Below are 13299 nucleotides of genomic sequence, written 5' to 3' on the forward strand. Positions count from 1 at the left end.
ATGGCTGGGCCTATTTTTTCTCCCAGTCCGGGCCTGGTGGAAACCCTTGAAATCTGCCTATGATGACTATCCTATTCCTCCTCAATCTTGATGATGCTAGCTTCCAACAATATTTTTGGTTTAGGGCGCCACCACCACCCAAGGCCCAATTTTCTGCCCCTGTTTAGCCACTTGACCACTGGGTACTTAAACCCCCTTAATAACCAGACCAATTTTCAGCTTTCAGTGCTCTCACATTTTGAATGACAATTACTCAGTCATGCAACACTGTACCTATATGAAATTTTTGTCCTTTTTTTCACACAAATAGAGCTTTTTTTTGGTGGTATTTAATCCCCGCTGGGTTCTTTGTTTTTTGCGCTATAAAAGAAAAAGACCAACAATTCTGTAAAAAAATGCATTTTTCTTCGTTTCTGTTATAAAATTTTGCAAATTAGTAATTTTTCTTCATATATTTTGGCCAAAATTTATACCGCTACATATCATTGGTAAAAATAACCCAAATTGTTGTATATTATTTGGTCTTTGTGAAAGTTATAGAGCTATGATGCCAATATATGAAAATTGATCACACCTGAAGTACTGATGACCTATCTAATTTTTTGAGACCCTAATATGCCAGAAATGTACAAATACCCCCCAAATTACCCCTTTTTGGAAAGAAGACATTCCAAGGTATTTAGAAAGATGCATGATGAGTTTTTTTAAGTTGTCATTTTTTCCCACAATTCATTGCAAAATCAAGATTTTTTTTTTCTTTTTTTTTTTTTCACAAAATTGTCATATTAGCAGGTTATTTCTCACACACAGCATATGCATACCACAAATTACACCCCAAAACACATTCTGCTATTACTCCCGAGTATGGCGATACCACATGTGTTTTACACAGCGTGGCCACATACAGAGGCCCAACATGCAGGTGAGCACCTTCAGGCATTCTGGAGCACCCAGGCCAATTCTGACATTTCTCTCCTACATATAAAAATCATCATTTATTTGCTAGAAAATTACATAGAACCCCAAAACATTATATATTTTTTTAGCAAAGACCCTAGAGAATACAATGGTGGTCGTTGCAACTTTTTATCTCGCACGGTATTTGCGCAGCAATTTTTCTAACGCGTTTTTTTTGGAAAAGTACAGTTTTGTGCTTTAAAAAAAAAACAAAACAGTAAAGTTAGCCCAATGTTTTTGCATAATGTGAAAGATGAAGTTATGCCGAGTAAATAGATACCTAACATGTCACCCTTCAAAATTGCACACGCTCGTGGAATGGCGCCAAACTTCGCTACTTAAAAATTCCCATAGGCGATGCTTTAACATTTTTTACTGGTTACATGTTTTGAGTTACAGAGGAGGTCTAGGGCCATACGTATTGCTCTCGCTCTACCGTTTGCAGCAATACCTCACATGTGTGGTTTGAACACCATTTTCATATGCGGGGGGACTTACGTATGCGTTCGTTTCTGCATGTGAGCACATGGGGACACGAGGGAATTTTTTTTTTTTTATTGTTCATTTTACTTTATTTATTTTAGTTTGATGCTTTTGTCCAAAAAATAAAAGTTTTGATCACTTTTATTCCTATTACAAGGAATGTAAACATCCTTGTAATAGGAATATGGCATGACAGGTCCTCTTTACAGTGAGATATGAGGTCAATAAGACCCCACATCTCACCTCTAGGCTGGGAAGCCTGAAATAAAAAAAAAAAAAAAAAAACAATCCTGGCTACGATCGTAGCGGTGAGTCGGTAAAAGCACCTGAGGGCGGTGGGGGGGCGTCCCCTCTCGCCTCCCGTAAGGATGATCAAGCAGTGGAACAGCTGCTATGATCATTCTTATGGTGTAGGGAATCGCCGGCTGAAAAAGCTGATATCTGAATGATGCCTGTAGCTGCAGGCATCATTCAGATATCCGCGCACAAAGTCAAGGATGTTGTATGACGACCAGCGAGCGGAAAGAGGTTAAAACGCTTTTTTTTTTTAACACAAAGTTGTCCATTTATACAATATTTCTAACACATAGCATGTACATACCAAAAATGACACTCCAAAATAGATTCTCCTACTCCTCCTGAGTACAGCGATACCACATGTGTGAGACTTCCACAGCCTGGCCACATACAGAGGGCGAGTACAGCCGAGTATGGCTGAGCATGGCAGAGCATGGCTGCGTATGGCTGGGTATGGCAAAGTATGGCTGGGTATCACCGAGTATTGCAGAGTATGGCTGGGTATAGCAGAGTATGGCTGGGTATGGCAGAGTATGGCTGGGTATTGCAGGGTATGTCAGATTATTGCAGGGTATTGCGGGGTATTGCAGAGTATTGCAGAGTATTGCGGGGTATTGCAGGGTATTGCAGGGTATTGCAGAGTATTGCAGGCCATTGCAGGGTATTGCAGAGTATTGCGGGGTATTGCACTTTTTGCTAGAAAGTACAACAGTAGGGGCCCTTGCACATGGGTGTAAAGTCTTGATCCAGTTTTTTTGAAACGGATCCAGACTAAACCACAATTTATACAACTTGTAAAACTTGAATATGTATTTTAGATTATTTCAAACTAAGAATCCCTGTTTTTGTGGCAAAAAGTTTGCTATAAATATGTAAAGGTTAACACGTGGTTACACCTCTTGGGTATCTAGAGTAACTAGATTATTCCTTAATAGAAGCAATCAATTATGTTTTAAGTGCTGTAACCCCTTGTATTTTGGCATTTTCCTGTTAGTACCATTCACCCTCTAAAAAGCACTTTTGGATAGATAGATAGATAGATAGATAGATAGATAGATAGATAGATAGATAGATAGATAGATAGATAGATCTGTGTACAGAATATAATAAATGATTTGATATTCTTTTAAATACAGACAGGTACCCTGACAGAGGATGGCATGGAACTACGGGGCATACTTCCCTCAGGAGGAACATTGTAAGTTTAATATTTTACCTTGACTTTGGTTTATGGCAGCTGTTCTGAACTAAATTGTTTCTTTATAGTTCATGATATGGTTTTAATGTACACATCATGGGGGGTTAATTTTCTAAAGGCAAATACAGTTTTTTTTCCCCAAAGCTTAGTGAAAGAAGTGAAGATCCACTGACTTGTAATCCCCAATAATACATGACTGAGTATTCTTTGCAAAGTGAAGGTTCCCCACATTCAGCTCTGGGGAAAATTCCCTTGTAATGTGCAACTTCCTTTGCAAAGTGAACAACTTTTCTACCATAGTAAATTAACCCCATGTGTTATTCATGATTTTTTTAAGAGAGTTGGTGGGAACTTGAGTTATTGGCTAACATGTACCTAAAAAACCTGTTTGCAGGGAATCATTTAAAGAGCTACTAAACGCAGGACTCTGCATTCACTATACCTGGTCTCCCACAGGACACAGAACATGGAAATGCAATAGTTTTAGTAAATATAAACTGCTAAATACCTTTTCTCATCAGCAGTCAGAGCAGTCTTGTGACTTCTATCAGTGTCTGGTTAAAGCTTGTAGGAGGAGTTTTTATACTGCTCTGGCTGTCCTATGAGGCTGCAGGACCCCTGACCCTCAGTCTGGACAGTGCTGATTGGCCCTGTGCTGATCATATGCACTATACTCAAAAAAAACAAAAAAACAAAAACACTCTAGCAATACACACCAAACTGAGCGTATGCAGCTTGTCCCCTACCCTCTGTACTATCCGGAGATGAATTGGAGTCACTAGAAGAAGGGGAGGATCAGAGAAGGCAGGATCAAACAGCCTTTGTACACAATTCAGAGGATTAACCCCTTAGGTTCCACAGTGAGTATAACAGGCATACTTTACTGCATATACAGACTGATTTTACTCTTGTGGGTTTATTAACACTTTAACTAAAATGAGTCTCTTAAAGAGATGGTAATATTCTAGCAGTGAAGGGGTTAGTGAAAGAGCTTTGACGAGGAACAAAGCAGTTTCATTATGCTTGAGACAAATATGGAATAACTGGCCCAGTATCAAGAGTGTTCTGTCTCCTGAAAATTGTATCACAAGTGATATAAATCTTCTATTATAATAGTTAGATATTACATTGTATAGTGCATTCTGCTATATGTGAATTGCTTGCACTTTTTGTGTTTTATAATTATTTGTTTACATGATATGATTATATAGTTTTCAGGATGTACATTGCTTTACACCTGGGAACAACTTGCCTTGGGGTCCACTGTTAGGAGCAATGGTTAGCTGTCACTCTCTCATTGTCCTGGATGGCAAACTACATGGAGACCCACTTGACCTAAAAATGTTTGAAGAAACAGGCTGGGTAAGGAGAATAAGATAAAAATGTCACTTATAGTATAACGCATGGATTATCATGTCTTCCCGAAACTATACAATACATATAGTCAGTTGATAATTAAGCTGTGTATGGGTTAACTGAAGAGAGACAAAATGATTCAGTCATAAGTGACTGTTACACTACAAGTCTTGACAGGATCATTGTTTGTATTCTTTTATTATGGCAAAGCATCTCAGATACAACAAGTCAAGTCATTTTCCCAAATAAGGAAACACTTAATCGGTAGATACCAAATGCCGAAAACAAACAAGACTTATGAAAATGTTTGTTGACAGTTTGTGTATTACTTTGCATATACTGTAGCATCTATAATCAGTAAAACCAAGGGACCTAGAGACCCATAGGTACACGTACCGTAAAAATCAGACATGGAAGATTGAACAAATGAGAATGAGTGAATCTAGTGAAGAAAAAGAACAGATAGATATACTAGCATTTCTAACTTTGTGCATCGTTGGTTCGTCTACAAGTATTATCACATAACACACATTTGTCGAGAAGTCCACCGATTTTTATGATCACTATTATAAATTGCCTTTACAACGGCTAAGTTGCAAGAGATTAGCAGAAACAAAGGAAGAGAAAAAAGGGGGAAGGGGGAGGTAAAAAGCAAAACAAAGCGTATGGGTCATACTCCCACAAAGCAAACAGAACCCACGGCAAGCTGCTCTGTGCACCTGCCAAATTTAGCTCAATTGGGACTCAGAACAGGCCACTTCCTGCAGATAAGCTTCCATACAAGTGAAATGTCTCCAGGGCATCCTCTTATCTCTAAATTGTTCTTCCGTATTATGAAGTGTAACTGTCAATTACTCGATATGGAGGATATCATTGATTTTAGAGTACCACATGACCCTGGCTGGTGGCTGAGACTCCCTCCACAATGCAGGGACACATGCCCTTGCTGCATTGAGGAGCTGCATCGTAAGCGTCTTCTTGTACTTATGGAGAGGTCTTTCTGTCAGGTGTAGGAGACATGTGGCCCGGGTTTCCTTTCAACTCTACTGAGGTCAAATGTTTAATAGTTGTTGTTACCTCCTCCCAAAAACGACTCAAGTTGGGGCAGGACCAAAAGATGTGGAATATTTTACCACCCTCAGCATTGCACCGCCAGCACTTATCAGGGGAGGCCCTATACATCTTGTGAAATATATAAGGAACTCTATACCATCGAGATAAGCACGCCGAGCCCTCTCTGTGGGCATGCCAGGAGAAAATGAGAGAAGCACACAATGACATCCAATCATCCACACCACACCGCCCATTGCAAACTACATCTCCCACAGGTCTCTAGGACCAGCAGGGACGTGTCCGAGGTGGACGTGACTAAGAAGAAGTGGCGGTGATGTGCGGGCGGAAATCCACAAATCTCTGGGGTCAGCTGTGTCGTGCTGGGCGTGACTGAGAGAACACCAGCTGGGATCAGAGGAGACTTGTGGGTGGGAATGAGCTGCCGTAGACACTGGAGACAGGTGACTTGTTAAATGAGACCAAGCTGTATGATCGTGTAGTGATGTAACCCGGAGCCGCGGTGGGGAGGAACGTGTAGCGAGGTCTGGGCGGACTAGTGTCCTATTGATCAAATACTAGCTGCTTAGTGTTTTCAGCGATGTTCTGTGGCTACTACCAGAATCCACAGACTGTTTCACTGAGCAACCTTTGATAATACAGCTTGGTCTGTGTCAGCAGCGCTGAATTAAGGTCTGCTTTTGGCTAATCTATGCTAATGTATCCACAGTCTACCACAAACTGGTTAATTCTCCACAAATAGTCCTTTTCACCACTATTGGCCTCCTGGACTAATTTACTCAGTACTGTACCCAAGTCGTTGTTGCATACACACCATATTCCCCAATTGGGGGTAGTTGGTAGACAGTGTGGTGATATGCGCATATCCTGAAGGTATGTGGTACCAGGACCTATGTGCCTATCACAATTCCACTCTGTCTCACATGCTGTTATAGTCTATACCTGTGCATATTATGTGTGCTCATAGTCTGATCTGATGTGATGTTCTTAATAGACAATGTTGTCTTAGTTTTAATATTATTCAGGTGTTGGTGACGGGTACCCAGTTACTGTATTTTGATATTTTTGTGCAATAAAGTGTTTTTCCTATTTAAGCTGCTTGGTCCGCCTGTGACTTCATTTTCAGGGGGACTCTAACCCCTGATTTCCCCTTTTTTAATGTTATCCCATGGATCAACTGCCCCACTCGCAGACATCAGGTGCTAGCTCTGCAAACGTGCAGACAATCAAGAAAGGTAGCTGGACGGCCGCACACCAAATTAATACCTTTATTGTGCAAAATTGAGTAAAATCCAAAACAGTCAATCCATGGACCGAATTAACACCTTTATTGTGCAAAATTGAATAATTAACCCCTTTATTGTGCAAAATCCAAAACAGTCAATCCATGGACAGAAGAGGTACAAAAAGGACATTGAGGAATTAACACCTTTATTGTGCAAAATTGAGTAGAATGCAAAACAGTCAATCCATGGATAGAAGAGGTACAAAAAGAACAGCTAGCTAGCTGTCCTTTTTGTACCAAAGCAAATTGGGACCCAGTCCAATGGGATCCAGGGTGGCCCGCATGAAATTCTAGGCCACCCTGTCGAAGGCCTTATCCACGTCTGTTGAAAGCAAGAGGAAGGGGCTTCTGGTGGAATGGGCCGTATGAATAAGGTTGAAAATCCTGGCAGTGTTGTACCTTGCTTCCCTCAATGGCACAAAACCAGCCTGATCCAAATGTATCAATTTTGGTATATGCGGTAAAAGTCAGTTTGACCAAATTTTTGAGAAGAGCTTTAAATCTACCTTGAGGAGCGCTACTGGATGGTAATTTCCACACTGGGATGGGTCCTTCCCTTCTTTGGGTATGAGTGATATATAAGCCCTCTGTGTGTCCACTGGCATGGAACCTTCCCCCTTCAGGCTATTATAGGCTGTCAAGAAACGAGGAGTCAGGGTAGTCAAGAGGGTGTGATAATAATTCAACGTGAAGCCATCAGGCCCCGGTGCCTTCCGGGGTTTGGTTTGAGCTAAGGCTATGTTGAATTCCTCAGCTGTAATCTCAGACTCCATGGAGTCTCTTTTTTCATCCGGTAATGTGGGCATGCCAGAGGCTCTCATGTATTCACTAGCCGACTCGGCTAGTCGGTGGGGTGAAACTTATAACATTTCTGGTAAAAATCACTAAATTTCCGTGCCATATCCTAAAAGGTATTTACCTTGGTTCCCTGTCTGGTCGTGGTATATGGAATGAAGGTGTGCTTCTACAGGCCACGAACGGCTCTAGCCAGCATTGCCCCCGCTTTGTTCGAAAATTCAAATAAAGAATGCCTAGCCCAGGCCATACGTTGAACGGTCTTCTGGTAAAGCAGATCTTTCAATCCTTCCCTGGCCTTCAAGAGGGCCGTGAGATGGGCTTCTGCCAACAATGGTTTGTGTAGTAGCTCGAGAGAGCGCACCTGAGAAACGAATGAGTCAATCTGCCGAGACCTTTCCTGCTACTTTTTGGCCCCTATCCAGATCAACGCGCCCCGCACCACGCATTTATGCGCTTCCCAAATGGTCCCAGGATTCAAAGACGGGTCAACATTTTCTGAGAAGTAATCAGACAGCACCTTGTCTAGTTTATAACTCACCTCCGGGATTTGTAACAGAGACTTATTGAGCCTCCAAGTCGGGGGACTGAGGGGGATAGCTTCCCATCGCAAAGTCACATGAATTGGTGCGTGGTCGGAAAAGGAGATGAAGTCAGTTTGGGAGGAGGCCACAAGAGGCAAATCTTTATGCTGAATCAGGAAGAAATTAATTCTGGAATATGTGCGATGTACCGGAGAAAAATAGGAATAATCCCTATCTTTCGGGTGCATAATTCTCCATGGATGAACCAGATTTAGGTTAAACAAGTCTGCTTTTATTTTTTTTAAGATGGGAGTAAGAAAGGTGAGATGCCCCTCTCGAGACATCAAGTAAGGTCTTCTGGGAGAAATTAAAATCCCCACCCAACAGAAAGGTACCCTCACGGAATTCCAATAAAATTGGGACTAGGGACCTGTAAAAGGTAAGGTGATCCGAGTATGGAAAATAAACATTAGCCAGGGTCACTGTGGTAGATCTAATTTTCCCCTTTAAGAGCAAGTATCGGCCTTGGGGATCCTCACGCTCTTTCAAAAAGGTCCAGTGGACCGACTTCGCAATCAAAATACATGGTACTCACTAGGAAAGTCACTATTATAAAGCCTAGGGACTGCCTGCTGTTTAAAGTGGGTTTCCTGCAAGAAGGCCACCTGGGTACGGAGCTTTTTAAGATAAATGAGGAGTCCAGACCGCTTCTATGGAGTGGCCAGGCCGCGACCATTTAGGGAAGTAAATTTGAACCTGTTCTCTGATTGACGGGAGTTAGAATTTACAGGTAGGGTATATCTCATAAAGGCGCCATAAACCTGAATATGAACTCAAGAAAACATACCACACCAGACTCTACCTGGTCTACAATAACTCAAAATATAATGTTCCACGGCCTTCCGGGGAGAATCGACACAACCCCCAGCCACATGCCAGGGAAAAACAAAACAAAAGAAAGCCCCACCTGGGTTGTAGTAGTGAGGGGGGTGCAGCGAATCAACCCACGTCCAGCTGCGGAGCAAAACTAGTCAAGACATATCAGACATGTTATCTATATGAGAAAACATACCATGAGGTATGCTCTAGGAGTTCAGAGCAGAGCAGGCAGCCTGTTTGGACGGCAACCTACTGTTCAGTCTTATGAGGACAAATGTTGTATATAATGTCTGTCCAGTTCTCGGGCTCTCATGTCCGCAGCTATCACAACTAAGTGGGAAAAAATACTTTTTTACATTTTACATGTTACAGCGGCCTCTATGTAACATCCTACCATACCGCTACCAACCCAGAGGGGGACCCAGAAAACTGGTCCCAGTTAAGGCTCAGGTGAAGTCGGGGTGTCCCTGGATTCCGTGCTTGTTCTGGATTGCTGTCTTTGCCTCCTGGATCTTTGGGGCCTCGGAAAAGCAGGACGAGAGCTACCAATTGTACAGGTAGCTTGGAAATCCAGCCAGTCTGGGATGGGGACCTCCAGGGTCCCCAAGAAGGCAAAGAGATCCATTAGCTGCTCAGGCCAGCGCAAAATGAAGGAGTCATTTCCCTTTAGGACTGCAAGATGAAATGGGTGTCCCCATCGGTACGTGGCCGCAGCCTAATATTGTTTCTGTGATTGTGGTTCTCGCCATTGTCAATCGACAATTGTAACGTAGTTATGCGATGTTGGTATTTGGTATGCGACTCTTCCAGTGCCGCCACTCTAGATTTCATTGCATTTGAGGAGGTTTCAGAAACCCGTGAGTCCACCGTGTCAATTTGTTGCTTAAGGTCATGTATTTCTCTAGAGAGTGTACTCACTATTGAGGCTGCCATCTCTGAAATGTCCTGCTTGGTGGGAAGAAGGAAGATGATGTCCTTCCATGCAGCTGCAGAAGGCTGTCCCTGTGAACTGACATCCAGCAAGGCTGAGGGAGAGTCTGCCCTTGGAAAATCCGAGGATAAGATCGGGGAGTCCAGGCGCTCTGAAGGCTGCTGTGCCTCGAGAGCAGGGACTGGTAGCACCTTACCCGCTCTCTTCTGTGTAGTGGAACCAGCGGTGTTAGTTAGCAGCAGTGCCATCTTGGAATCCGGGCCCAGGACCGGGGTTGCAGAATTCCTGATGAAATAAACAGAGATGTCTGGTCCTCTGTGTGCGGCAGGTGTCCCTGGGGCTTTGTCTGCCGTGAACATGAGAGATTTGCGAGGTCTGCTCAGTGGAAAAGGCTCTCTTTCCGAACGCTGCGTGGAGCTCCCTGTCACACAACCTCTCAGCACCATTACCTTGACAAGATAATTTACAGCATGTCAGTTGTTCCCTTTTTACATGAAGAAAAGTGAGGAAGCTTTTCATTTGGCTGAGCTGGAAGGGAGATGGTGACAGGTCTTGAAAGAAACAGTGTTGCATGAGAGGACATGGAGTCCCTCTTGTTCAGGCATCTGCCCATCATATAGTCAGCTTGACACTCTGAGGTTGATTTACTAAAACTGAAGAGTGCAAAATCTTGTGCAGCTGTGCATTGTAGCCAATCAGCTTCTAACTTTGGCTTTCTCAATTAAAGGAGGTCAAGTTTTTTTTTTTTTTTGGAGCCATACTTACCTAGGTGGATGCAGCATTGGTTCACCAGCTCTCTGCTCTGCCCCTATGCTCATTGGAGCGCTGGGCTGTGGAGGGGGCTGGAGCAGCTGGCTCTGGCTCTTAGCGGCTTGCAGAAAGTCTAAACCAGGTGTGCTGGTCCAGGCATCTGGGTGGATCCCTACCATATAGTCGCGACCTTTCCCCGACCTGGACTGGCTCTGTGATGTCAGCAGAGAGCAGGCTTCAGCCCACTGTCTGCTGAAAATGAGTCACAGGAGTGCAGAATGAACTGCACTCCTGTGATCCATAGGAGAAGTATAGCCAAACGAGCTTTGACTGTACTTCTCCTTTAAGCTTTGACTAAAAAGACATGGAAGCTGATTTTATGTGTTTATGCAGAGCTGCACCAGATTTTGCACTCTCCAGTTTTAGTAAATTAACCCCACAGTTTCCTCTGTAACCCAAAGAACTAATGTTTGTTGCCAATCAAATCCAGGTTGGAAAAGTACTGATAACAACTGTTATAAAAATCAGAGAGTGTACTGAAACATTGTAAAAGTATTAGAGAAGATAATAAAAAAACATTGTTAAAAGTGTATCCAAAGCCATTCACTACTCTAACATTTCAAAAGGGCTTTGCTGGCTTCTGTCAGACAAGCATAATGGAAAACCAGCAGCCAACCAGCTCCCAATCAGCGCTCTAAGCCAATGGTGGATAGCGCTGATCGGAGTGTTCTGGCGGGAGGCTGTCCCCCTGTCAGAACACAAAAGCTCAGCGGGGGAGATCGCTGTACTAATGTTAGATCGTTAGTACAGCAGCTCCAGCCAAAGCTGTCAGCTTTTTTTTCATTCAGCACGCTGGGTTGAATGAAAAAAAAAATAGTAGTGTGTACCAGGCAATAGGTTTGTGCTTCTAATTAAAACACAACTGTTTTGATTGGTAATGAGAGAAAAAGCGTTATTTGTTGTGGCAGTGTACAGATCCAAATCAAACCAAGATTATATATCTTGCCATTTCTACATAATACATAATACAGAAAGAGTGCACTATTAATGGATTGCAGCTTCAAAGAAAAATGTACTTCTTCTATAGGACTCACAAGGATAGCAGACCATCGTGCAAACCACCGAGAAGTCAGAGAGAGTGTAAGCACTTATTTATTTAAAAATATTATATGGACACACTGACATGCACATTAACCACTTCAGCCTCGGAAGGATTTACCCCCTTCCTGACCAGAGCACTTTTTACAATTTGGCACTGCGTCGCTTTAACTGCTAATTGCGCGGTCATGCAAGGCTGTACCCAAACGAAATTTGTGTCCTTTTCTTCCCACAAATAGAGCTTTCTTTTGATGGTATTTGATCACCTCTGCCGTTTTTATTTTTTGCGCTATAAACGGAAAAAGACCGAAAATTTGAAAAAAAATGATATTTTCTCATTTTTGTTATAAAAAAAATCCAATAAACTCAATTTTAGTCATACATTTAGGCCAAAATGTATTCGGCCACATGTCTTTGGTAAAAAATGTCAATAAGTGTATATTTATTGGTTTGCGCAAAAGTTATAGCATCTACAAGCTAGGGTACATTTTCTGGAATTTACACAGCTTTTAGTTTATGACTGCCTATGTCATTTCTTGAGGTGCTAAAATGGCAGGGCAATACAAACCCCCCCAAATGACCCCATTTTGGAAAGTAGACACACCAAGAAATTGCTGAGAGGCATGTTGAGCCCATTGAATATTAATTTTTTTTGTCCCAAGTGATTGAAGAATGACAAAAAAAAAAAAAATTACAAAAAGTTGTCACTAAATGATATATTGCTCACACAGCCATGGGCATATGTGGAATTGCACCCCAAAATACATTCAGCTGCTTCTCCTGAGTATGGGGATACCACATGTGTGGGACTTTTTGGGAGCCTAGCCGCGTACTGGGCCCCGAAAACCAATCACCGCCTTCAGGATTTCTAAGGGGGTAAATTTTTGATTTCACTCTTCACTGCCTATCACAGTTTCGGAGGCCATTGAATGCCCAGGTGGCACAAACCCGCCCAAATGACCCCATTTTGGAAAGTAGACACCCCAAGCTATTTGTTGAGAGGCATGGTGAGTATTTTGCAGCTCTCATTTGTTTTTGAATATGAAGAAAGACAACAAAAAACATTTTTTTTTCTTTTTTCAATTTTCAAACCTTTGTGACAAAAAGTGAGGTTTGCAAAATACTCACTATACCTCTCAGCAAATAGCTTGGGGTGTCTACTTTCCAAAATAGGGTCATTTGGGGGGGGGGGGGGGGGGTGTTGTGCCACCTGGGCATTCCATGGCCTCCGAAACTGTAATAGGCAGTGAAGAGTGAAATCAAAAATTTACACCCTTAGAAAGCCTGAAGGCGGTGCTTGGTTTTCGGGGTCCCGTATGCGGCTAGGCTCCCAAAAAGTCTCACACATGTGGTGTCCCCGTACTCAGGAGAAGCAACAGAATGTAGTTTGGGGTGTAATTTCACATATTCCCATGGCATGTTTGAGCAATATATAATTTAGTGATAGGCATGTGCATTTCGTTTCGTTCCGAATCAAAATTCGGACGAATTTTTCATTATTCGGAAATTCGGATGCATCCGAATTTCCGAATGACAAAAGTAAAGAATTTAAACGAATCCGAAAAAAAAAACGAACGAATTCGAATCGAATTCGAAAACATATTCGAATCGAATTCGAAAACATATTCGAATCGAATTCGAAAACATAATCAAATTAAAAAAAAATAGAAAACGT

The 13299-nt window shown here is 42.4% G+C and overlaps 1 protein-coding gene across 2 annotated transcripts in view; it reads left to right on the forward strand.

The window, feature by feature from the left end:
* LOC141139846 (probable cation-transporting ATPase 13A4) overlaps nucleotides 1–13299 on the forward strand; it is a 268626-nt gene that overhangs the window by 62729 nt on the left and 192598 nt on the right. For both annotated transcript variants that reach the window (XM_073626375.1, XM_073626374.1), the window contains exons 13-14: nucleotides 2874–2935; nucleotides 4147–4297. In XM_073626375.1, coding sequence (XP_073482476.1) covers nucleotides 2874–2935; nucleotides 4147–4297 — 213 coding nt within the window. The remainder of the gene's footprint in view (nucleotides 1–2873; nucleotides 2936–4146; nucleotides 4298–13299) is intronic.

This window comes from Aquarana catesbeiana, linkage group LG04, assembly GCF_042186555.1.
Source record: "Aquarana catesbeiana isolate 2022-GZ linkage group LG04, ASM4218655v1, whole genome shotgun sequence".
In the NCBI taxonomy this organism is placed as follows: domain Eukaryota; kingdom Metazoa; phylum Chordata; class Amphibia; order Anura; family Ranidae; genus Aquarana; species Aquarana catesbeiana.